At 50.2% G+C, this 25601-nt stretch overlaps 1 protein-coding gene across 1 annotated transcript; it reads left to right on the forward strand.

The window, feature by feature from the left end:
* Window positions 1–3467: 3467 nt before the first annotated feature.
* On the forward strand, window positions 3468–6686 carry LOC125537161 (2-oxoglutarate-dependent dioxygenase 11-like). Its single transcript, XM_048700470.1, has 3 exons — window positions 3468–3509; window positions 5192–5408; window positions 5506–6686. Exons 1-3 carry the CDS (start codon window positions 3472–3474, stop codon window positions 6316–6318), a joined length of 1068 nt encoding a protein of 355 aa, XP_048556427.1. The 5' UTR covers window positions 3468–3471; the 3' UTR covers window positions 6319–6686.
* The last annotated feature ends 18915 nt before the right edge of the window (window positions 6687–25601 follow it).

Here is a 25601-nt window from a genome sequence, read left to right on the forward strand (position 1 = left end):
CATCTCTCACAAGCAAAACATGATCACTCTTTGGATGTTAATCACATAGCGATGTGAACTAGATTATTGACTCTAGTAAACCCTTTGGGTATTAGTCACATGAAGATGTGAACTAATCACATAAAGATGTGAACTATTCACATGACGATGTGAACTAGATTATTGACTCTGGTGCAAGTGGGAGATTGAAGGAAATATGCTCTAGAGGCAATAATAAAGTTGTTATTTATATTTATTTATATCATGACAAATTTTTATTATTCATGCTAGAATTGTATTAACCTAAAACTTAGTACATGTGTGAATACATAGACAAAACAGAGTGTCCCTAGTATGCCTCTACTTGACTAGCTCGTTAATCAAAGATGGTTAAGTTTCCTGACCATAGACATGTGTTATCATTTGATGACCGGGATCACATCATTAGAGAATGATGTGATGGACAAGACCCATCTGTTAGCTTAGCATAAATGGTCGTTTAGTTTTATTGCTATTGCTTTCATCATGACTTATACATGTTCCTCTAACTATGAGATTATGCAACTCCCGAATACCGGAGGAACACCTTGTGTGCTATCAAATATCACAACGTAACTGGGTGATTATAAAGATGCTCTACAGGTGTTTCCGATGGTGTTTGTTGAGTTGGCATATATCGAGATTAGGATTTGTCACTCCGATTGTCGGAGAGGTATCTTTGGGCCCTCTCGGTAATGCACATCACTAAAAGCCTTGCAAGCAATGCGACTAATGAGTTAGTTGTCGGGTGTTGCATTACGGAACGAATAAAGAGACTTGCCGGTAACGAGATTGAACTAGGTATGATGGTACCGACGATCGAATTCGGGCAAGTAACATACCGATGACAAAGGGAACAACGTATGTTGTTATGCGGTTTGACCAGTAAAGATCTTCGTAGAATATGTAGGAGCCAATATGAGCATCCAGGTTCCGCTATTGGTTATTGACCGGAGATGTGTCTCAGTCATGTCTACATAGTTCTCGAACCCGTAGGGTCCCCACGCTTAACGTTCGATGACGATTTGTATTATGAGTTATGTGATTTGATGTACCGAAGGTTGTTCGGAGTCCCGAATGAGATCACAGACATGATGAGGAGTCTCGAAATGGTCGAAACGTAAAGATCGATATATTGGAAGGCTATATTCGGACATCAAAAAGGTTCCGAGTGATTCAGGTATTTTTCGGAGTACCAGAGAGTTACGGGAATTCGCCGGGGGAAGTAGTGGGCCTTAATGGGCCATACGGGAAAGGAGAGAAGGGCCTCAAGGATTGGCCGCGCACCCCGGCCCCCCATGGCAAGTTAGAATTGGACTAGGGAGGGGGCGGCACCCCCATCTCTTTCCTTCTCCCTCTCCTACTCCTTCCCTCTCTCCCCTCTTGGAAAAGGAAGGGGACTCCAACTAGAATTGGGAATCCTAGTTGGACTCTCCCTATAGGCTCGCCCCTCATAGGCCGGCCTCCTCCTCCCTCCTTTATATACGTGGGCACGGGGCACCCCAAAGGCACTCCAAGATTTGTCTTAGCCGTGTGCGGTGCCCCCCTCCACAGTTACACACCTCGGTTATATCGTCGTAGTGCTTAGGCGAAGCCCTGCGCCGGTAACTTCATCATCACCGTCGCCATGCCGTCGTGCTGATGGTACTCCCCTTCGGCCTCAACTGTATCAAGAGACCGAGGGACGTCATCGAGATGAACGTGTGCTGAACGCGGAGATGCCGTACGTTCGGTACTTGGATCGGTTGGATCGCGAAGACGTTCGACTACATCAACCGCCTTACTAAACGCTTCCGCTTTCGTCTACGAGGGTACGTAGACACACTCTCCCTCTCGTTGCTATGCATCTCCTAGATAGATCTTGCGTGATCGTAGGTAAATTTTTTGAAATACTGCGTTCCCCAACACTCCACCCGTGGGGTTTAGCCTTCGGTAGCCGCATATCAGCTAACAATAGGTGAAACTTCTGCACGCCAGACTGACAATTCAAGGCATAGTCCATTGTTTAGTTGTGAAGAGGTCTAATCCTATTGCTCTAGGTGGAAGTTCAACTTAACAATCTCCACTGAAATTTCTAATATATCAAACATTGTTTGGAACATTTGATAAACTTATGTGCCTCGAGATCTGGTGGGGAATTGTTGAATCATAGATGGGCTTTAGGCCCATGCGAACAATGATTCCTGGTTAACTTGAGGCCCATGTGGGATATGACAGGTGGTGGAAAGTTTAGTACCACCTTGCTAGTTGAGGAGAGTTGAGACCTATTTATAAGGGCTGCTCTACCACGTGCTATTGGGAGCTTGGGAAGGGGAGTGGTACACGCGCGCTCCTCCTCCGCCGCCCGCCTTGCCTTGTCACGACGTGCGCGCTGCGGGTTGCGAGAATGAGCCGGACCAAAGCTTATTTTCGGTTCTCGCGTAAGATCCTGCCCGGGGGAACGACAATAAAGTTTTTGGGGAGCGTCTCGACACGACTGCTCCCGATCTGTCCCCATCTTTGTCCTCCCCTGCTTCCACTACTTCCCCTGCATCGACACCATGGTCTACGCCGCCGCCGCCAAGAAGGCCACGGACGATGCCGAGGCCGCCGCCGCGTTGGCCTGGCCAACCATAGGGTATGACTCGTGCATCCCTCATCTACTTGTACTTATGCTAGCAGTATATGTTCTGGTCATAGATGGTTCGATTATATGTACTGTACATGCTAGTATGCGTAGGTATCGGTATGAGATGCATGCCATACTTGCCATGTTTACTGCTTACTCGTGGATTAATCTAATCGGAAAAGTGCTAATATTTTCAACAGATATGTTAAAGTGAAGCTGAAACATGGATATATTATGGGGACTGCTACGCATCGGGCGGCGGATCTTTTTCGTGAGCCGTCAGATCTGATGCAATCAATCAGCCAAACGTCTTTTTATACTTTGCAACAGATGCCTTATTATGGAGACATCGCAACAGAAGTTATGTTGTATTTCTTTTTGCAACATAGGTTGTGTACCGAGATTTTCTCCGCAACATAGGTCGTGTTGCGGATTTTTTTTTGCAACATGGATCGTGATGCAGGATTTTCTTTTCAACATAGGTTGTGTTGCGAGATCTAGTCCTTGGTCAGTTTGCAACAAAGGGCTAGTTGCAGAACCTCTTTCTGAAATAGTGGACCAGTTGCAAAACATGGACACGAAGGGTTGGCTGCTAATCGTATAATTAAGAGCCCATGGACATAAAGTCGGCAGACGCTCGCACAAGATCGGTCGGTGGAAGGGAATCATTTGGCAAACATTATAGCCATGTACATGCGCACCATGAAACCACCGCCAGCTTGCGTACTGGACTCCCACAACTCAGCCAGCACAGCACGTTAGCACCTACCTAAACGCAGGAGGGAAGGACAGGGCAGTTCAGATTCCTACAGGGGGCTGGGATGACGACGTGCACGGGAGGACCGATGGATGGCATCGGCGACGAGGTCGTCCTCACCAGGGCCGGAGTTAATTGCATAAAAATATCACAATTAGGGTATTACATGCAGATTGATACCAACTTTGCTAATTTTTACATATCAGTACCAACTCTAAGCCGCGCGGTTGCAAAATGGTCTAAACTCCATATAAACTGCGTATAACAGTGTATTGACACTGTATCTGACCGTTGGGGCCCACCTGCCAGGTGCTGACATTGCATGTTCTTTTACAAAAAAGACCCTTGCTTTTAATTCAATCTCGCAAATATCCCTTTCTTTGGGAAAAAGGATTCGGCCAGGAAAAAAAGAGATCGCGGCTACCGTGATTCGAACGCGCACCAGGCTATTCGGAAGGCTAGTTCGCTGCCGCTGCGCCACAGCACGTTGTTGTTCAAATTCACGCGTAACGCCTTTTATCTTTCATACTACAATACTAATTTTTTTTAGAAAATTTAACAACTTGCAAACAGCCGGGATTCGATCCCGCGCTGAAAATTCGAAGCGCGCACTCTCTACCGCTGAAATAGCTAGAATCTTTGCGTAAATGTGCACGCATACGCGTATTTATATACTGGCCATTCTGTTTTTCATACGGTACATAAAAATGTATATATTAAAACTTTCGTATTAAATGTTATACGATACTAAAATATGTTATATGGTATTAAAAAATGTTTCTCACATCATATAACTAAAAAGATGTATATACAAGTTTGTAATAATAAGATCTTTGCACTGAACATCGAATATAGACTGAATATTTCTTCAGGTGTATCTATTTCTTGGTTATACCATGAACGTTTTGATAATGCGAAAAAATTCCATCGTATATAAAAAATGTTCATCCTATATTTAAATAAGTTCATTGTACATCAAAAATGTTCTATATATATAATTAAAATATCGCATACTAAAAAGTTCACTGTATAAAATTAGCACCTGAGATAGACAAAGTGTTTTATCTATAGAGAATAAAGAAAGGACATAATGGAGAAAAACACATTTGCTGCTGCTTCAAAAAATGCAATTTCTTAATGTCCAGCGTGAGCAGACCACTACGCCACTCTTTGGCTTGGATTAAGGTACATGCTTATAATCATATATGCTATATAAGCTATAGAAAATTTGTCCAGTAAACTATACTGAAATACTGTATAATATACAAAGAACATTTATGTTATAATTTTTTAATATACAAAGATCTATGTGAATTTTGAGTTTGCTAACCACATGTACCATGTGGTTAATATACAAAGATCTTTTCTTATTATACGATGAACATTACTGTAAAATATAAGATGAACATTTTTGTTATATATACTGAACAATTTTTGAATATACAATGATCTGAAAATGATGTCACGCAATAAAAGATAAAAGAAATCCGAAGAAACACATACAGAAAAAAAAAACGAAACACTCAATATAAGCTCGGAAGTGTCTAAAGTATATCTTATAATAATATAGAAGCCTGCAAAGGCTCCCAAAGTGCGAGTGGCCTGTTGGTCAGCGCCCGCGCGCCCGTTTTCGGACAGGAGGGGCCCGCCAGTCAGTTTCAGTGTCAATACATGTTTATACGGAGTTTAGATCATTTTACAACCGCGTGTCTCAAAGTTGATACTGACATGTAAAATTTAAGAAAGTTGGTACCAATCTGCATGTAATGTTCCAATTGTGGTATTTTCATGTAATTAACTTCCAGGGACGAGATCACGGACGCCGCGGCGGCCACGTTCGCGGACTCCACCGTGATCCCCGACAGGTACGCCCGGCCGGACGAGGTGAGGGACGGGGTCGTGGTGGGCGACGACGAGAGCTACGAGCTGCCGCTCGTAGACATGGCGAGGCTGCTCGACTCGGAGTCCTCGGAGGCGGAGACCGCCAAGCTTGGCTCCGCGTGCCGAGACTGGGGCTTCTTCCAGGTCAGGCATCCTTCATACTTTTCTTCGTATATATGGAGGGAATTTGATTTCGCATTATTATGTGTATGTATCAAATCTACACGCTCTTCGTCTGCAGCTAACAAACCACGGAGTCGACGAATCAGTTGTGCAAGACATGAAAGATAGCACCATGCAGTTCTTCCGCTTGCCGCTGGACAAGAAGAAAGCAGTGGCCACCCGGGCCGGCGGCTTGGAAGGGTTCGGGCACCACTTCGCCGGAGCATCCTGCGCCAAGCTGGACTGGGCAGAGAGCCTAATCCTCCTCACGCAACAAAAGGAGCAGAGGAGCATGGAGTTCTGGCCGGCCGATCCGGCGAGACTCAGGCCCTCACTGGACAGGTACTCGCTCGAGATGTCGCGCCTCACGAGCCGCCTCCTGGGGTTCATGGCGAGCGACCTCGGGGTGGAGCGGGAGGCGCTGGCCGGGGCCTTCCGGGGCAAGAGGCAGAGCGTGGCCCTGCACCACTACCCTCCGTGCCGGCACCCGGACAAGGTGCTGGGCATCACGCCGCACCACGACGGCCTCGGCCTGACGCTGCTGCTGCACGTGAACGACACCCCCGGCCTGCAGGTGAGGAGGGGCGGCAGGTGGTTCCCGCTGGACCCGCTGCCGGGCGCCCTCGTCGTCAACGTCGGCGACATCCTCCAGGTCCTGACCAACGGCAGGTACAGGAGCGCCGAGCACAGGGTGCTGGCGGACGCCGGGAGAGGGCGGGCGACCGTGGTGGTGTTCCAGGACACGTGCGTTGCCGGGACGGTGAGGCCGCTCCCGGGGCTCGGCGAGGCCAGGTACAGGGCGATCGAGTACGTTGAGTATCTCAAGGGGAATTACAGGGGGCTGGCTGAAGGGACCAGGTTCGTGGATAGCCTCGAGATCAGTGTGGCGTAGGATGGCGGGCGCCAAATGCACAAGTTGTTGGTTTTTGGTGTTAGAGCATCTTCAAGACTAGTACATTCCTTCATCAAAAATAAAAAAGAGAGCCTCTACACAATGGTTTCCCACTCGAATTATTTCACTTGCAAGTGCGTTTGTACAATGTGTGTGCAGGGGAGAGCCTCCCTTTCCTGGGTAAATACATGCTGCGTGTAGCAGTGGCGGAGCCAGAAAATTCAGACAAGGGGGGCCAACTACTGTTAAATCTTATTAGGAAGGGCCAATCCATGAAAAAACACCAATTTTAGCAAAAGCAAATCACTGTTATTATTCATTATAAGCTTAAATCACTGATGTTAGGGGGGGCCAGGGCCCTGGCTGGCACCCCCTGTCTCCGCTGCTGGCGTGTAGTGCCTCTTTTTTTCCATTATTTTTTTGCATGTAGTGCCTCTTGAGCAGTTGATGCCTTGCGCAAAAAAGCTCGTGTTGGCGTTGTCCATGATGTTTTGGAATCGGCCGTTGCGGCCATCGACGAGAGGAAGAGCACCACCGGATGGGATGGACGCCGCCGCCGGGGACTGAACGGAGGGAGTAACGTTCTTGGTTATATTTACGGTGTTAGTTGAAGCTACACGAAAAACACATCACCATGTCCGATCTAGTCCATTGCTCTATACAACCAAAAAGGTACTACAAGAAACGTTCTTCTTCTTGAAAAAAAAGAGGTAAGAAACGGCCACTGAAGTGAGAAAAGAAAATCATGGGCCGTTTGGTGCGGGGAAGTACTCAGGCCGGCCTGCTATCCGGGCCAGTAGTCACACAATAAGTTGAAACCCCGAGAGTGCAGAGTGGGCGTCGTAGTTTCCCCCTAGGGTTTCGCCTAGGGTTCCACCTTTCCTCCGGCGCTCCGGCCGGAGTCCACGTGAAATCTCTCCGGCTATTGTTCTCTTTGGGTCGTCGGTGAGATCTATCATCTCCCGCTGTGTGCGCGTGCGTGCATGGCGGATCCAACGTCTCAGGTGCAAGGGGGGAAGGAGGGAGCGATGAAGGAGGTAGTAGCGATGGCGGCGGCGGATCGGCCAAGCGGATCAGGGCAGGCGAGAGGGGGGTTTGAGGAGGATACTAGGAGTAAGGATAGGCAAGATCAAAACTCGCAAGACGTGCGGAACCAGGCAGAGGGGTCCGAGGAGGAGTACGACGACTACTATGGTCCCGATCCAGATCTGGAAGATCAATTCGCTGGGATGAAGCTGCATGGCCGGGAGGAGGAAGAGCTTGATTTCTCGGAAGAAGTGGATGAACTCATCAAGGACGTGCGTTGGCTGGCTCTTTTCCGGGTACATACCACAAAGCCTTTCAGCCATGCCGCATTGCTGTCACAGATGCGTAATGCGGGGGCGGCGGCACAAGGGGTCACGCTTAACGTCAAGGGCCCGAATCTATTCTTAGTCCAATGCCACTGCTTGGGTGACTGGAGAAAGATCATGGGCGGGGGGTCGTGGCTATTTAGAAGGGCTTCGGTGGTGCTACAAGAATATGATGGCTTTTCAGATGTCAAGGGATTCAGACTTAACAAGATACCGGTCTGGGCTAGAGTGAAAGGGCTGCCAGATGGCCTCACGAGGAGGAGAGAGTTGGCTGAAAAAGTAGCTGCAAAGGTGGGGGATCCACCGTTCAATGTGATCATGAACGAGGGAAGGATCAACCCGGCTAGCACCCTGCGAGTTAGGATTTATGTGGATGTTAATGTTCCATTGGTTCGGTTTGTGCCAATTACTTTAAAAGAATACAAGAGATACAATGTCTACTATGAGAAGCTTCCAGACTTCTGTTTCGCGTGTGGAAGAATGGGACATTTAGCTGATGAGTGTGGTGATGGGATCCATGACCCGAGAACTTTCGGATGGGGGGAGTGGCTGCTCTGGGAGCCGGAGATGCCGACGGAGCCAGGTCTTGGGGGAAGAGGAAGGGGGGATGGGAGAGGAAGAGGCAGAGGAAGGGATGCGGGTAGAGAAGATAGGGGAGGTCGAGGAGGAAGGGTTCCGGTGGGTGGAAGAGGAAGAGGGGGTTTTGGAGAGGAGGTTCACACTTCTGATTCACAGCGAACAGACATGGCTGACATGGTTTCTGATCTGAGGGGCCAGCCAGGCGATGATGGTAGTGAGAAAGGCGCCCGCAAGCGGCTGGTGGCAGCGGATGGCAGTGTCACTGTCAGGGGCCAATCAGTTCCGAATCTAGCGGGCAAAGTGGCAGGCATGGTCCTTCGTATTGAGGGCGCTACCCCCTCGAATGGCAATGAACCGACGTCAACGCTCGAAAAAGTTCAGGTGGTGAAGAGGAGGAAGCAGGATGAGGGCATGGTCGTGGATGGAGTGGAGTATACATCTAAGGCGGTCTCCGGCAAGGAGGACCGCCGAGCCCAATGAGGACCTTGTGCTGGAACTGCCGCGGGATTGGCGACCCCGTGACGGTTCGAGAGCTCCACGACCTCATGGAGGCTAGTGCGCCATCAATTCTTTGTATTGTTGAAACTCAACTTGCAAAAGATCGAGTGGAAGGTTTGGCGGGTACTCTAGGTTTCTCTAGAAGGTTTGCAGTAGCTAGCAGGGGCGTAGTGGAGGTTTAGGTTTGTTCTGGAAGAATGATGTAAATCTGGAAATAAAGAATTTCTCACAATATCACATTGACTCAGTGGTTACGGGAGCTGATTCGTAGCAATGGCGCGTGAGGGAGTCCTGGATTAGGGGGTGTTCGGGTAGCCGGACTATACCTTCAGCCGAACTCCAGGACTATGAAGATATAAGAGTGAAGACTCCGTCCCGTGTCTGGATGGGACTTTCCTTGGCGTGGAAGGCAAGCTTGGCGATGCGGATATTCAAGATCTCCTACCATTGTAACCGACTTTGTGTAACCCTAACCCTCTCCGGTGTCTATATAAACCGGAGGGTTTTAGTCCGTAGGACAACTTCATCATACAACAATCATACCATAGGCTAGCTTTTAGGGTTTAGCCTCCTTGATCTCGTGGTAGATCTACTCTTGTACTACCCATATCATCAATATTAATCAAGCAGGACGTAGGATTTTACCTCCATCAAGAGGGCCCAAACCTGGGTAAAACATTGTGTCCCTTGTCTCCTGTTACCATCCGGCCTAGACGCACAGTTCGGGACCCCCTACCCGAGATCCGTCGGTTTTGACACCGACATTGGTGCTTTCATTGAGAGTTCCTCTGTGTCGTCGCTTTCAGGCCCGATGGCTTCTTCGATCATCAACCATGATGCAGTCCAGGGTGAGACTTTTCTTCCCGAACAGATCTTCGTCTTCGGCGGCTTCGCACTGCGGGCCAACTCGCTTGGTCACCTTGAGCAGATCGAAAGTTACGCCCCTGGCCATCAGGTCAGGTTTGGAAGCCTAAACTACACGGCTGACATCCGCGGGGACTTGATCTTCGACGTATTCGAGCCACAGCCAAGCGTGCCGCACTGTCTCGATGGGCATGATATAGCTCTGCCGCCGAACAGCGCCTTGGAGGCCGCACACGCATCGGTTCCGACCATTGATTCGGAGCCCACTGCACCAATCGAGGATCAGCGGTTGGACGCTACCTCAGGGGCTGCGATCTCAGAGGCGATCGAGCCGAACTCCAGCCCCGCACTCTGCATAGCCCGTGACTCCGAGGAGCCGGATTCCTCTCCGAAGTTCGAGCCCCCCGCGCCCCCGCCGATCGAATCCGATTGTGCGCCGATAATGGAGTTCACCGCCGCGGACATCTTTCAGCACTCGCCCTTCGGCGACATCCTGAATTCTCTAAAGTCTCTCTCTTTATCAGGAGAGCCCTGGCCGGACTACGGTCAGCAAGGTTGGGATGCGGACGGTGAAGAAATTCAAAACCCACCCACCACCCACTTTGTAGCCACTGTCGACGACTTAACCGACATGCTTGACTTCGACTCCGAAGACATCGACGGCATGGACGACGATTCAGGAGACGAACAAGAACCAGCACCTATAGGGCGTTGGAAGGCCACCTCGTCATATGACATATATATAGTGGACACTCCAAAGGATGGAGATGGCGATGGAACAGCGGTGGACGATACCTCTAAGAAACAGCCCAAGCGTCGGCGTCAGCGGCGCCGCTCTAAATCCCGCCAAAGCAAAAACGGTGATTCCGGCACGGGAGATAATACTACTCCGGATAGCACCGAAGAACACCCCCTCCAGCAAAATTCGGCACAGGAGGACAGAGAAGCCAGCCCTCACGAGAGGGCGGCGGACCAAGAGGTTGAGGATGATAATTATACGCCTCCCTCCGAAGACGAGGCAAGCCTCGACGACGACGAGTTCGTCGTGCCAGAAGATCTTGCCGAACAAGAGCGTTTTAAACACAGGCTCATGGCCACGGCAAGCAGCCTCAAGAAAAAGCGGCAACAGCTTAGAGCTGATCAGGATTTGCTAGCTGACAGATGGATTGAAGTCCTTGCGGCCGAAGAGTATGAACTCGAACGCCCCTCCAAGAGTTACCCAAAGCGCAGGCTGCTACCCCGACTAGAGGAGGAAGCACCTACATCACTAGCGCACGACATGGCCGACCGGCCACCTCGTGGCCGCGACAGAGAGGCCTCTTGGCCCTCCATGCAAGCCATGCCCCAGCACCGCGTCAAGCATACTAAGGCACGGGAAAATGCGCCCGACCTGCGCGACATCCTGGAGGACAAGGCAAGGCAAACAAGATCGATCTACGGATCACGCAGGCGCCCCACGGCATGTGACGGTGATCGTCACTCCGGACGCAATGAATCCGGCCGGGCCGAACTCAACAGACAAAGCTCCTTCGAGCTGCGTCGTGATATAGCCCAATACAGAGGCGCCGCACACCCACTATGCTTCACAGATGAAGTAATGGATCATAAAATCCCTGAGGGCTTCAAACCCGTAAACATCGAATCGTACGATGGCACAACAGATCCTGCGGTATGGATCGAGGATTATCTCCTTCATATCCACATGGCCCGCGGCGATGATCTACACGCCATCAAATACCTCCCACTCAAACTTAAGGGACCGGCCCGACATTGGCTTAACAGCTTGCCAGCAAACTCAATCGGTTCTTGGGAGGACCTGGAAGCCGCATTCCTTGACAACTTCCAGGGCACTTATGTGCGACCACCGGACACCGACGACCTAAGCCACATAATTCAGCAGCCAGAAGAATCGGCCAGTCAATTCTGGACACGGTTCCTAACAAAGAAAAACCAGATAGTCGACTGTCCGGACGCAGAGGCCTTAGCAGCCTTCAAGCATAATATCCGTGACGAGTGGCTGGCCCGGCACCTGGGACAGGAAAAGCCGAAATCTATGGCAGCCCTCACGACACTCATGACCCGCTTTTGCGCGGGAGAAGACAGCTGGCTAGCTCGCAGTAACAACTTAACCAAGAACACTGGTAATTCGAATACCAAGGACAAAAGTGACAGGTCGCGTCGGAACAAACAAAAGCGCCGCGTTAACAGCGACAGCAACGAGGATACGGCAGTTAATGCCGGATTCCGAGGCTACAAATCCGGTCAACGGAAACAGCCATTCAAAAGAAAAACTCAGGGCCCGGCCAGTTTGGACCGAATACTCGACCGCTTGTGCCAGATACATGGCACCCCCGAAATGCCAGCCAATCACACCAACAGGGATTGTTGGGTGTTCAAGCAGGCAGGCAAGTTAAGAGCCGAAAACAAAGACAAGGGGCTGCATAGCGACGACGAGGAGGAGCCCAGGCCGCCGAACAACAGTGGACAGAAGGGATTTCCCCCGCAAGTGCGGACGGTGAACATGATATACGCAACCCACATCCCCAAGAGGGAGCGGAAGCATGCGTTACGGGACGTATATGTGATGGAGCCGGTCGCCCCCAAGTTCAACCCATGGTCCTCCTGCCCGATCACCTTTGATCGAAGGGACCACCCCACTAGCATCCATCACGGCGGCTTCGCTGCATTGGTTCTAGACCCAATCATTGATGGATTTCATCTCACAAGAGTCCTCATGGACGGCGGCAGCAGCCTGAACCTGCTTTACCAGGATACAGTGCGAAAGATGGGCATAGATCCCTCGAGGATCAAGCCCACCAAAACGATCTTTAAAGGCGTCATACCAGGTGTAGAAGCCAACTGTACAGGCTCAGGTACACTGGAAGTGGTCTTCAGATCTCCGAATAACTTCCGAAGCAAGGAGTTAATCTTCGACATAGTCCCATTCCGTAGTGGCTATCACGCACTGCTCGGACGAACCGCATTCGCAAAATTCAATGCGGTACCACACTATGCATACCTCAAGCTCAAGATGCCAGGCCCTAGGGGAGTAATTACGGTCAATGGGAACACCGAAAGCTCCCTCCGAATGGAGGAGCACACGGCAGCGCTCGCAGTAGAAGTACAAAGCAGCCTCTCTAAGCAGTCCTCCAGTTCGGCCTTCAAAAAGCCGGACACTGTCAAGCGCGCCCGGAGTACCCTACAACAAGATCGTCTGGCACGTTCCGAGCTAGCGTAGCAATGCGGCCCCAACCCTAGCCCTCGCGATATAGCGAAACCAGCGCTTCGCGTACATAGCTACGCTCTTGAAATACCATGGGCACAGGGGAAGGGGCACTATCACGGCACGCCCGAAATACGGCTTAAATCGCACCAGGGGCTGCCGGATTCCTTCTTTTTTTTCTCTTACTCTCAGGACTCCATACTTCGGACGACCCGTTCGGCAATTCAACTACCGCACAAACGATGCAAGATCCAGGGAAGCATACAAGCCACGCCGCATTATGGAACTCCCAGGTGGTCTCTATTGCGAGCAGTATACCTGTTTTTTAATACAATTCCGCGGCCTGCCCCTGGCCAGGACATGTTAAATAGTCCAATTTATTTTGCCTATCGCACTATTTGTATCGTTCCGCTTGAAGGAAATATGCCCTAGAGGCAATAATAAAGTTATTATTTATTTCCTTATATCATGATAAATGTTTATTATTCATGCTAGAATTGTATTAACCGGAAACATAATACATGTGTGAATACATAGACAAACAGAGTGTCACTAGTATGCCTCTACTTGACTAGCTCGTTAATCAAAGATGGTTATGTTTCCTAACCATGGACAAAGAGTTGTTATTTGATTAACGGGATCACATCATTAGGTGAATGATCTGATTGACATGACCCATTCCATTAGCTTAGCACCCGATCGTTTAGTATGTTGCTATTGCTTTCTTCATGACTTATACATGTTCCTATGACTATGAGATTATGCAACTCCTGTTTGCCGGAGGAACACTTTGTGTGCTACCAAACGTCACAACATAACTGGGTGATTATAAAGATGCTCTACAGGTGTCTCCAAAGGTACATGTTGGGTTGGCGTATTTCGAGATTAGGATTTGTCACTCCGATTGTCGGAGAGGTATCTCTGGGCCCTCTCGGTAATGCACATCACATAAAGCCTTGCAAGCATTGCAACTAATGAGTTAGTTGTGAGATGATGTATTACGGAACGAGTAAAGAGACTTGCCGGTAACGAGATTGAACTAGGTATTGAGATACCGACGATCGAATCTCGGGCAAGTAACATACCGATGACAAAGGGAACAACGTATGTTGTTATGCGGTCTGACCGATAAAGATCTTCATAGAATATGTAGGAGCCAATATGAGCATCCAGGTTCCGCTATTGGTTATTGACCGGAGACATGTCTCGTTCATGTCTACATTGTTCTCGAACCGTAGGGTCCGCACGCTTAAGGTTTCGATGACAGTTATATTATGAGTTTATGAGTTTTGATGTACCGAAGGAGTTTGGAGTCCCGGATGAGATCGGGGACATGACGAGGAGTCTCGAAATGGTCGAGACGTAAAGATTGACATATTGGACGACTATATTCGGACATCGGAAAGGTTCCGAGTGATTCGGATATTTTTCGGAGTACCGGAGAGTTACGGGAATTCGCCGGGGAGTATATGGGCCTTATTGGGCCATACGGTAATAGAGGAGAGAGGCCAAAAGGAAGGAGGCCTGCGCCCCCCCCTCTGGTCCAAATTGGACAAGGGGCGCAGCCCCCTTTTCCTTTTTCCTCTCCCCCTCTTTCCCCTTCTCCTACTCCAACAAGGGAGGAAGGAGTCCTACTCCCAGTGGGAGTAGGACTCCCCTTGGCGCGCCCCCTTCTAGGCCGGCCGCCCCCTCCCCCTTGCTCCTTTATATACGGGGGCAGGGGGCACCTCTAGACACACAAGTTGATCTTCGTGATCGTTCCTTAGCCGTGTGCGGTGCCCCCCTCCACCATATTCCACCTCGGTCATATTATAGCGGTGCTTAGGCGAAGCCCTGCGACGGTAGAATATCAAGATCGTCACCACGCCGTCGTGCTGACGGAACTCATCCCCGACGCTTTGCTGGATCGGAGCCCGGGGATCGTCATCGAGCTGAACGTGTGCTAGAACTCGGAGGTGCCGTAGTTTCGGTGCTTGATCAGTCGGGCCGTGGAGACGTACGACTACATCAACCAAATGCTTCCGTTGTCGATTTACAAGGGTACGTAGATCACACTCTCCCCTCTCGTTGCTATGCATCACCATGATCTTGCGTGTGCGTAGGAATTTTTTTGAAATTACTACGAAACCCAACACCGCTTTCATAGCAGCCTTTCTATAAACAATTCATAGCTTTTTGTCTATTTTTTGCATTACCCTCTTTTTATATATATGTTTATTAATAACATGCTGCATCCGTACACTGTGGTACGGCAAAATACGCCAGGGGCTTCAGTACCCATCAATATGGCGTGAGAAGTCCGTCCACTTTCACAAGTGCGGCACCCTGAACTTATAGCACTATATGCATCGGCTCCGAATCATGATTTGGGTCAATAGTTGGGTTTGCCCGGCTCCTATATTTTGGTGCCTTACGTTCCGCTATATCGGCTAAGGTAGCACTAGGAGAACCACTGTGATTGTGCCCTAGTTGAGCTAGGCCGAGCACCTCAGTGGAGAAAGCTAAAACTGACTGTCATGATGAGGCGAGAGACCAGTCGCTGTTCGAGAGGTTTTTCGAGTCCTTAAAGGCTTATGCCGCTTCGAGCGAGGAACCGGCTTTGTCCGGCCAAGGCGTGGATAGCGCCCCGAACTCGGTCTTCCGAATACTAGGGTCTTCGCCGAAATTTAAAATTATAAAGTTCTATGGATAAGTGAGAGTGTTCAAGCATTATAGTCCGATTGCCTTGTTCATTGTGCTGACCACCTCCCTCGACGGACCCAATCATGGGAAAAAGAGCGCTCAGGTTTATCCCGAACACCCCAACACTAGTGGCATGGGGGCAGAAGCCGACGACTGGCCATCTCTCAATTTTTTGATAAACGGCCGCACAAAAAGTAATATTTTAAATTCAAGCATTGCTTAGCGCATATGAACAAGTTTTCAGCGCACAGGATAACACGAGCGAGTTCATTCAAAAATTACATCCTTGGTACATTCATCCGCCACAAGGCGGGCACCAGCAAGAACATCCTTGTAATAGTTCTCGGGCTTGCGATGCTCCTTCCCCGGCGGCGGCCCGTCCTTCACAAGCTTCTCACCGTCCAGCTTACCCCAATGCACCTTTGCACGGGCAAGGGCCCTACGGGCACCTTCGATGCAGAAGGAGCGCTTGATGACCTCGAGCCTTGGACAAGTCTCCACCAGCCGCCGCACCAGTCCGAAGTAGCTCCCAGGCAGGGCCTCTCTAGGCCACAGCCGAACTATGAAACCCTTCAGGGCCTGTTCGGCCGCCTTGTGGAGCTCGACCAGCTGCTTCAGCTGGTCGCTCAAGGGCACAGGGTGTCCGGCCTCAGTGTACTGAGATCAGAACACCTTCTCCGTCGAGCTGCCTTCCTCGGCTCGGTAGAATGCGGCGGCATCGGATACGCTGCGGGGAAGATCTGCGAATGCCCCTGGAGAGCTCCGGATTCGGGTAAGTAACAAGTAGTTTACTTTTATATGTCTGCTTTGCATATAGAATGCCTTACCCGCCGCTATCTTTTTCACCGCATCCAATTCCTGGAGGGCCTTCTGGGCTTCGGCCTTGGCAGATTTGGCAGTTTTAAGGGCCGCAGCAAGCTCGGACGCTCGCGTCTTCGAGTCGAGCTCCAAACTCTCATGTTTTTGCATGAGAACCTGAAGCTCTTGCCGCACCTCGCCGACCTGCGCCTCAAATTTCTCCGGCTCGGCGCGCTTCGTGGCCGCTTTCTTCTCGGCCTCGGACAGCGCTTGCTTGAGGGTCGCCACCTCAGTTGTGGCCCCTACAATAAGCAGTATACTCCTGTCATTTTTTGCAATTGCGCCTTCCTATAGGCATTTTTTCTATAAGGTATCTCTTACCTTCTTTCTCCTCGAGCTGCCGTTTGGCAAGGCCAAGCTCTTGCTTGGTCCGCTCGAGGCCCTGCTTCAGGGCACCCACCTTCGCAGTCAGTGCGGCAGTGGCCAGCAGCAAAGCCTGCATACGTATATTGACTCCTTTTTAGTTAGACTCCTGCGATATTTAATAGATCCTCTATTCGGCTTTTCTTTCCGAACGCCAAACAGAGCATCAGGGGCTACTGTCTATACGGTAATATTTTTACATATTTTTACTTACCTTGAAGCCTGCTAGAAGGCTAGCACAAGCTTCAGTCAGTCCGCTTTTGGCGAACCGAACCTTCTGGATCACCGTACTCATGATGGCACGGTGCTCCTCGTCGATGGAGGCGCCCTTAAACTCCTCCAGCAGATTGTCCGGCACCTCCGGCTGGACGGAGGACGCCGGCTCAGTAGGCTTGCTCCTCTTGGCAGGAGTTCGCCTACCGCGGTCCGGAACCGTTGATGATTCCGGCACAGTGTCCGGCTTAAAGCCGGACTTGGAGCCCAGGGGGGTCTTGTCCCCTTCACTCCTGGAGTCCGGGAGGTCGCCTCGCGGCTCCTCCTGGACCACCTCCTCTCGCCCCAGAGCTTGTCGCGACGCCACTTCGGCGTCATCCGCAGCACAGGGGGAAGCAGTAGGTGGAACTGAATTCACGTCCGATGAATCCAGGGAGCCACTCGACGACTCGTCGAGCCCGTCCTTGGGCGGACTGCATGATTATATCCGACATTAGGGAAAGCTGTGCAACAAAAGGAATATCACGAGTTACTCTGGTATCCGAACACTTACGATCTCGCCGGACGCTTGGCCCTGTCCGGCCACTCCTCTTCGTCCTCGTCGGCGTCGGGGACGTAGTCCGACGGAGGCGTTTTCCTCTTCTTGGACCCCTCGGCTTCCCCTATTGGGGCGGCCTTCCTCTTCTCTCCTCCCCCCGCTAGAGGGGGAGAGGTTTCTTCTTCCTCCTCCTCGTTTTCATGGGAGGAGTGCGCCTCGGACTCGTCGGACGACGAGTCCGACACCACCATATGCCGGGAACTCTTTCGAGTCCCCGTGGCCTTCTTCTTCTTGGCCTTCTTCTCCGGCACCACATAAGGTGCCGGAACCAGCAGCTTCTCTAGGAGAGCAGGGGCTGGGTCTTCGGGCAAGGGAGCCGGACAGTTAATCTGTCTGGACTTCTCCCGCTAATCCTGTCAAAGGTGAGGGAGTTTAGATCCCGCATAGAGTCAAACTATGAAAAAACTTAACATCCTGTAAAAGATGGAAATATCTTACCTCGCCAGCAGGACGCTGCGAGCTGAATCCGCGGTCTTCAGAGGCGGATGTGGGAGCCTCGGCGCCTTTGGTTAGCCCCCTCCAGACATCTTCGTACGTCGTGTCGAAGAGCCTGCTCAGAGTTCGGTGCTGCGCCGGGTTGAACTCCCACAAATTGAAGTCCCGTTCTTGACACGGAAGGATCCGGCGGACGAGCATGACCTGGATTACGTTGACAAGCTTGAGCTGCTTGTTCACCAGGGACTGGATGCATTTTTGTAGTCCGGTCAACTCTTCTTCGTCGCCCCACGACAAGCTCGTCTCCTTCCAGGACGTGAGCCGCGTAGGGGGTCCGGATCGGAATTCGGGGGCTGCAATCCACTTTGGATCGCATGGCTCGGTGATGTAAAACCACCCTGACTGCCACCCCTTCAAGGTCTCCACAAAGGAGCCCTCGGGCCATAGGACGTTGGTAATTTTGCCCGCCATGGTACCTCCGCACTCCGCCTGGTTGCCGCGCACCACCTTTGGCTTGACGTTGAAGGTCTTGAGCCAGAGGCCGAAATGGGGGCGAATGTAGAGGAAAGCCTCGCACACAACGATAAACACCGAGATATTGAGGATGAAGTTCGAGGCCAGATCGTGGAAATCTAGGCCATAGTAGAACATGAGCCCGCGGACAAATGGGTGGAGAGGAAAACCCAGTCCGCGGAGGAAGTGGGGAAGAAATACTACCCTCTCATGGGGCCTTGGGGTGGGGAGAAGCTGCCCCTCCTCAGGAAGCCGGTGCGCGATGTCTTTGGACAAGTATCCGGCCTTCCTTAACCTTTTGACATGGCCCTCCGTGACGGAGGAGACCATCCACTTGCCTCCCGCTCCGGACATTGTTGGAGAGGGTTGAGGTAGGAAGTGCGGGCTTGGGCACTGGAGCTCGGGTGCACAAAAGATGGATAGGCAAAGGAGGAAGAAGGCGTAGGTAAAAAGGTGGATCCTTATCCCCTTATATGGGCGGATGCGACTATGCGTCCCCACCAGCCTAGTAAAACTCGCTTGCCTCCCAAGCGCCGTGATAAGTTGCGCGGTTGGGTTACCCACGTCCGTATTAACGAGAATCCCGTAAACAAAGGGGACACGATCTCTGCTTTGACAAGACGTGCCAAGGAAACCGCCTTGCAAAACACGCTGAGGTGGAGAAGTGAAAACGATTCGAATAAAGGCTTGGCCATAGTGTGATGTCACGCTGCGGAATACGTCAGCAGATTAGATTTGTGTTAATATTATTCTCTCTGTGGCAATACGTGGAAGCTTATTTTGCAGAGCCGGACACTACTCTTGGTGTTTACAAACTTTTATGAAGAATTTGGAGGAGGAACCCGCCTTGCAATGCTGAAGACAATCTGCGCGCCGGGCTCGTCGTCATTGAAGCCTGGTTCAGGGGCTACTGAGGGAGTCCTGGATTAGGGGGTGTTCGGGTAGCCGGACTATACCTTCAGCCGAACTCCAGGACTATGAAGATACAAGATTGAAGACTCCGTCCCGTGTCCGGATGGGACTTTCCTTGGCATGGAAGGCAAGCTTGGCGATGCGGATATTCAAGATCTCCTACCATTGTAACCGACTTTGTGTAACTCTAACCCTCTCCGATGTCTATATAAACCGGAGGGTTTTAGTCCGTAGGACAACTTCATCATACAACAATCATACCATAGGCTAACTTTTAGGGTTTAGCCTCCTTGATCTCGTGGTAGATCTACTCTTGTACTACCCATATCATCAATATTAATCAAGCAGGACGTAGGGTTTTTACCTCCATCAAGAGGGCCCGAACCTGGGTAAAACATTGTGTCCCTTGTCTCCTGTTACCATCCGGCCTAGACGCACAGTTCGGGACCCCCTACCCGAGATCCGCCGGTTTTGACACCGACAGCGCCTATCCTGTTTCTATGGGGAGGCAAACAGGAGCCTTCGTTACAATACATGGGAGACTATGATCAGGCTAAGGGGAGAGAGCACTCTCCCGTGGATTTGTATGGGCGACTTCAATGAAATATTACGACCGGAAGAACAATGGGGACCAAATGAACGCGATAGTTCTCAGATGGCGGGATTTCGAGAAGCGGTTGATCTATGTGGCCTAGCTGATATTGGGTATAAAGGACTCGACTGGACTTTTGAGAAGAGAACTGCGGGCGGTGATTTCTGTAGGGTGCGGCTGGACCGTGCCCTTGCGACCCCGTCGTGGTCGGCCATGTTCCCCTTTGCTTCATTGGAACATTTAACAGTGGCGAAGTCAGACCATTGCCCTATACTACCATCCAATGATATTGAGCATAATGCAGTCTGATATAATCTGAGGAAGCCGTTCAGATACGAGGTTGCCTGGGAGACGGATAGGAGGTTTGGGAAGGCGCTTGAGGATATATGGAGGTCAGAAGGGCCGGCAATGTCGGTCTCAGCGATGGCTGGTAAATTGTCGGTGATGGCCAATGCACTGCGAAGATGGGGCAGAAACACGTTCTGCTCTGTCAGGCAAGAGCTAAGGTTGCTGCAGCTGAAACTTTCTGTTCTTCGGGCCGATCCATCTCGGGTTGGTCCCGGCCAAGAAGAGAAACAAGTGCATGACAGAATAATTGAGATGTCAATAAGGGAGGAAATTATGATGCGTCAACGATCCAGGATTCAATGGCTGACAGAGGGAGATAGTAATACACAGTTTTTTCAGAAAAAAGCAAGTGCGAGGAGGGCAAAGAACAAAATTATACAGCTTCAGAAGGAGGATGGCTCGCTGACTAGTGATCCGGAAGAGATGGCGCAGATGGCCAGCAGCTTTTATTCGAACCTTTATGCATCTGAGGGCACCATTGGGATGGAAGAGGTCCTCTCCCACATACCTACAAGGGTTGATGGAGCAATGAATGCGGCCTTGAACAAAGCATATAGCAATGAGGAGGTGAAGAATGCTTTGTTTCAAATGTTTCCCACCAAAGCCCCGGGGCCCGACGGTTTCCCAACACATTTTTTCCAGCGTCATTGGGAGCTTTGTGGTCATGAGGTAACTAGTATGATCATTCGAGTGCTGAATGGAGAGGACTCACCGGAAGATATCAATAGTACGTTCATTGTGATGATTCCCAAGATAACAAGTCCAAAACTTTTAGGACAGTTCCGGCCGATAAGTCTTTTTAATGTGATCTTCAAGATTGCTTCAAAGGCCTTAGCAAACAGGCTGAAACTAATTCTTCCTGAGGTCATCTCCGAGGAGCAATCGGCCTTCATTCCAGGTCGTCTCATCACTGATAACTTTATAACTGCCTATGAGTGTTTACACTATATGAAAACAAGGAGAGTTAAGGGAAACAGATTTTGTGCTTTGAAGCTGGACATGATGAAAGCGTATGATCGATTGGAATGGTCATACCTTAGGTTTGTGATGCTCAAACTTGGCATAAGCCCTCGCTTCACGGAAATAGTAATGAGGTGCGTCACTTCAGTATCTTTCTCAGTATTGTTTAATGGCGGAGTTTTAGACTCTTTCAGGCCTTCCCGTGGGGTGAGACAAGGAGACCCGATTAGCCCTTACCTTTTCCTGTTGGCGGCCGAGGGATTATCTTGCTTGCTTAAAGGGGCGGAGGGAGTTAGAGGCATCAAAGTTGCCCCGTCAGGCCCGGAGGTGAATCACCTACTGTTCGCTGACGACATTCTTCTGTTTTTTGAGGCAAACAGCACGGCAGCAAACCAAGTTAATGAGTTGCTGCACATATATTGCAACGCATCGGGCCAAAGAATCAACATGGATAAATCCTCAATCTATTTCAGTAAAGGGGTGTCGGAAACTACCCGGGGGGAGGTGAAGAATGTTCTCAATGTTCATAATGAGTCTCTGTCAGAAAAGTACCTTGGCTTGCCTTCGGACGTTGGAAGATCAAAAGAGGGGTGCTTCAAATACCTGAAAGATAGGGTGTGGAAGCATGCCTAGGGGTGGATGGAGAAGTGCTTGTCGGCAGGAGGCAAAGAGGTTTTGATCAAGTCGGTAGCCCAAGCCATCCCGACTTATTCCATGTCATGCTTTAAACTACCTCGTGGGCTTTGTGAACACATCAACGGTCTTTTGAGGAAATTTTGGTGGGGTAGTAAGAGGGGGGAGAGGAAGACGGCTTGGGTCTCATGGAGGACGATGTCAACATTTAAGTATATGGGTGACATGGGTTTTCGCGACATAGAACTTTTTAACTTGGCACTTCTCGCAAGGCAAGTCTGGAGATTAATGCAAGAGCCAAATTCTCTAAGTGCTCGTATTATCAAAGCAAGGTATCACCCGGATAGTGACATATTAGCAGCAAGCATTGGTTCGAACCCGTCGCAAGTATGGAGAGCCTTGTTGGAAGGAAGAGATGTGCTCAATTTGGGCTTGATAAAGCGGATTGGCACGGGGCAGGAGACGTGGATCTGGCATGATAATTGGCTACCAAGGGATTTTAAGCTTCGGCCACTCTGAGCTATATCACAAAACCCGCCACAGATGGTGTCCGAATTGATCGACAGTGCGTCGAAGACATGGAATGTTCAGAAGTTGTATGATCATTTTGTCGGTCCTGATGTTGATGTCATCAAAAACATTCCGCTAAGCTCTCGTGTATAGGATGATTACTGGTCCTGGCATTACGACAAACGAGGGGTGTTTTCCGTCCGGTCGGCATACAGGATGATTACTGGCATACGGGAGCAGCGGGAGGCATGGTTGGAGCAGCGAACAGGACATTCCAATCCAGAGGCAGACAAGAAATCATGGTCGTATTTGTGGAAGGTTAAAGTTCCAGCCAATGTGCGAGTGTTTACATGGCGATTGGCACATACATCGCTACCGACTGGAACGACGAGGCATGAACGGAAGATGGCGGATACAAACGTGTGCTCAATCTGTAATTCAGCCGAAGATACATGGAGGCATTCACTTTTTGAGTGTCGGATGGCGAGGTGTGTCTGGGCCTTGGTAGATGAGGACACCCTGGAGCATGTGATATCAACCCGGATACAAGACGCGTGACTATGGCTTTTTCGTTTGTTTGAGGCTTTGAATCAACAGGAACTAGCTCGGGTGTTGGTAACCATGTGGGCTATATGGTGGGCACGAAGATGAGCGATTCACGATGGGGAATTTTAGAGCCCTTTGAGCACAATGAGCTTTATAAACCGCTATCTTGAGGATCTGAATATAGCCTCTGCCCGCGGGAGGAACGCAGCTACGACCATAGAGCGCACCAAGAGGACAAGCAGATGGCTAAAACCGGCCACTGGTAACGCGAAGATGAATGTAGATGGTGGGGTCTCGAGGAATGGAGCACGAGGAGCAGCGGCTGTTATATGCAGAGATGAAACGGGAGCTTTTTTGGGAGCGTCTGCAATTGTTTTCGATGGCCTAGTGGATCCACCAAGTCTGGAAGCACAAGCATGCAATGAAGCTTTAGCGCTAGCCAAAGATCTGAATTTGCGGAGAGTTCAGGTGGCCTCGGACTGCCTAGAGGTTTTGAACAACATCAACTAGGGGGGAGTGCCTGTGTATGGTCCGGTCTTGCACGAGATAAAGGATCGGGTGAATGATCTTGAGTTTGTTAAGTTTTCTTTCGAATTTTGTGAGTCGAACTATGAAGCTCATGCTTTGGTTAAGGCTGCTACTTCTCTGGCAGTCGGCCGCCACTTGTGGTTAGGGATTACACCCAATATCGTTTGTATTCCGCACTATGTTATTAATGAATAAAATCCCTTTTGCCCCTCAAAAAAAAGAGTGCAGAGTGCGCGCGGCGTCCCTCTCTCCCACTTCCACCGCGCAGAGCGGCGGCGCTACCAACAAATGGCGATGCAATCGGGCGGCCCTGGTGTCAAGAGGGTGCAACTAACGGCGCCGCAGATCCACGAAGAGGCGACGTCCGGAGCGGAGGAAGAGGACGACGAAGAGTCGCTGGACCGCATTAGCCGCCTCCCGGATGACATTCTTGGTGAGATCATCTCGCTCCTCCCAACCAAGGAGGGTGCCCGCACCCAAACCCTCACATCTCGGTGGCGTCATCTATGGCGCACTGCCCCTCTCAATCTCGACTGTCATGATCTTCCTGCCGATGATAATGGCAATCTCCTCGGAGCCTTTCTCTCCGCCCATACGGGCCCGGTTCACCGCCTCTGCCTCCCGTGTCGCCACCTCCGGGACCGAGCCGCTGCCGTGGATGTCTAGCTCCGATCGCCCACCCTTGACAGTCTCCAGGTGCTCGAGTTCTACCTAGATACACCAATAAGATATGGAAGCTTTATGCATTCGCCACCCGCGTCCATCTTCCGGTTCTCGGCCACTCTCCGCACCGCCACCATCTCCCAGTGCCATATCCCTGACAATGCCGTCGAAACGCTTCGATTTCCCCAGCTCCAGAAACTTGAACTTGTGGAGGTCAAAATCTCAGAGGGCTCGCTGGCCAGCCTTATCACCTCCGGCTGCCCTGCACTGGAAAGCTTGCTGCTTGACACTTGTGGAAGTTTCCATATCTGTGGTCTCAGGATCAACTCCCCTACCCTTAAAATTATAGGTGTTTTTTCCAGGTTTGTAGAGCTCATCATTGTGGATGCCCCTTCACTTGAAAGGCTGCTTAATCTTATACTTCATATGAAAATGCGACTGACAGTAATCTCGGCACCTAAACTAGAGACTTTGGGTTACATTTCTAAATACGCAGACTCCAAAATGACCTTTGGCTCCACATCTATTCAGGTAGGTTTGTGCTCTGCATTGCCTTTTCAAGGTTTTTAAGCTACATTTTTGGTGAGTAGAGAAGCTACATATCACCTTGTACTTATTAATGTCCTAATGTCGCCTTCCATGCTTGATATAGGATCTACGCATTGATAGTCTGGCAGCTGTGGTGTGTACTGTCAAGACCTTAGCTATCCATTCAAATTTTAATCTCCATATGGTTATTGACTTGATGAGATGCTTTCCATGCTTGGAAAATTTGTATATGAAGGTGATGCTTTTAATCTCCATATATGTGTTGGTGTCCGGTTTCTCTTTTGATCTACTTGTAGTTCTGAAGTGGTTGATGTTTCCTGCCTGTTCAGATTCGGAAATCTACAACAGGAGTAGCAAACTCGTGGCGTCGTAAACACCAAAATTTTCTCACTTCTCATGATATTCGTTTGAAGACGATATTTCTGGGATATTATCAAGGCATCCGGGCACGTGTCGACTTCGTCACATTCTTTGTACTGAATGCAAAAGTGCTAGAGTCCATCAGACTCGAGGTTGGTTCCAGGGATTTCAATGAGAGGTATTTCGCAGAACAACATAGTGTGCTTCAGATGGAGAAGAGGGCTTCTAGAGGTGCTCGACTTTGCTTCAAAACACCTTGTGACCATGATGCTCCACATCTCATGCATGTCGGTGATTTAGATTCAGCCGATCCCTTCGCATGTGGATGTTGATTGTTGAGATGTATGTTTGGCTAGCCACCTGCGGAGTTATCCTTGGCCTATCTCATTTTGTGTTCTGTCCAAACTCGATTAGTTTTCGTTTTTGTAGTGTTTCTAAAATTGTCCTATTCTAAGACGTTGTGATATTTAAACAAGCCATTTGTGGAGCAATTGCACTGAAAAG

This window comes from Triticum urartu, chromosome 1 (genome assembly GCF_003073215.2).
Source record: "Triticum urartu cultivar G1812 chromosome 1, Tu2.1, whole genome shotgun sequence".
Lineage (NCBI taxonomy): Eukaryota > Viridiplantae > Streptophyta > Magnoliopsida > Poales > Poaceae > Triticum > Triticum urartu.

Coding starts and splice junctions, on each gene's coding strand:
- LOC125537161 (XM_048700470.1), top strand. CDS start 3,472: ATGGATGGCATCGGCGACGAGGTCGTCCTCACCAGGGC. Junction 3,510..5,191: donor GAGGTCGTCCTCACCAGGGC/CGGAGTTAATTG, acceptor AACTTCCAGGGA/CGAGATCACGGACGCCGCGG. Junction 5,409..5,505: donor GAGACTGGGGCTTCTTCCAG/GTCAGGCATCCT, acceptor CTTCGTCTGCAG/CTAACAAACCACGGAGTCGA.